Genomic DNA, 783 nt, shown 5'->3' with positions numbered 1-783 from the left:
ACCAGCTGGGGGGAATACAGCACTTAGGGCGGAGGCTCACGGTACTGACACTGGCAGGCAGGAGGGAGGTGGCATCTCCCCTAAAGCAGGGGCCAACTCCTAATCCCGAGGGGAGGCACAGGGAGCAGCCACAGAGGCTGGTTCACGCCCCCTTCCCATCTCCCACCTCTACACACACGGAGATACACACACCCTGCCCGTCACCCCTGCCCAGTCAAGCTCAGACTCTCTGCTCTGGATGTGCAAACGCGACTTGCTAGTGACACTAGCTATCCCAGGGTCCCCTCGTCAGACACGCGTGTAGACACAGCTGCCACGATGCGGAGAAGGACCTCCCCTTCCAATGACCCGTCCATCAGAACAGCTAAGCCCCGGCTTTCTGGGCAAGCCGACAGTGACGGCTACGGCAGGGGCAGGAGGGGACCCGGGGCGCACTCACACGTTGAGGACGTTGCGCTTGTTGCTGAGATAGCTCTCGGGCAGCGGGGAGAGCTCCTTGAGGAGGGAGCCCGCCAGCATAGAGGCCGCCAGAGCCCAGGGCAGGTATTTCCGCACTGCCGATCGCACCAGCGTCCCCCGGAGGACCCACGCGCAGCGCTCCAGGTGCTCCATGCCCGACCTCGTCGGCCACCGTCCTCCTCCGCGCACCCTCTCGGCCACCGTCTTGCCCTTCATCCGGGCCGGCGCCACCGCCTCCCTTTGGGCGCATGCGCGCCCCTCGCAGGTCCCGCCCCTGAGGGGTGTCGGGCTTCGGAGCCCGCGCGCGTCTCCCTCCTGGCTGCC

The 783-nt window shown here is 66.4% G+C and overlaps 1 protein-coding gene across 1 annotated transcript in view; it reads right to left on the bottom strand.

The window, feature by feature from the left end:
- Positions 1–675, bottom strand: part of FITM2 (fat storage-inducing transmembrane protein 2) — a 6,078-nt gene extending 5,403 nt beyond the window's left edge. Inside the window, exon 1 of the mRNA XM_010840997.1 lies at positions 440–675. Coding sequence (XP_010839299.1) covers positions 440–675 — 236 coding nt within the window. The remainder of the gene's footprint in view (positions 1–439) is intronic.
- Positions 676–783: the final 108 nt, after the last annotated feature.

The sequence above is a fragment of the Bison bison genome, unplaced genomic scaffold (genome assembly GCF_000754665.1).
Source record: "Bison bison bison isolate TAMUID 2011002044 unplaced genomic scaffold, Bison_UMD1.0 scf7180017864154, whole genome shotgun sequence".
NCBI classification, from domain to species: Eukaryota; Metazoa; Chordata; class Mammalia; order Artiodactyla; family Bovidae; genus Bison; species Bison bison.
The sequence above is the reverse complement of the archived record's forward strand: the minus strand, read 5'-3'. Positions and strand labels throughout refer to the sequence as shown.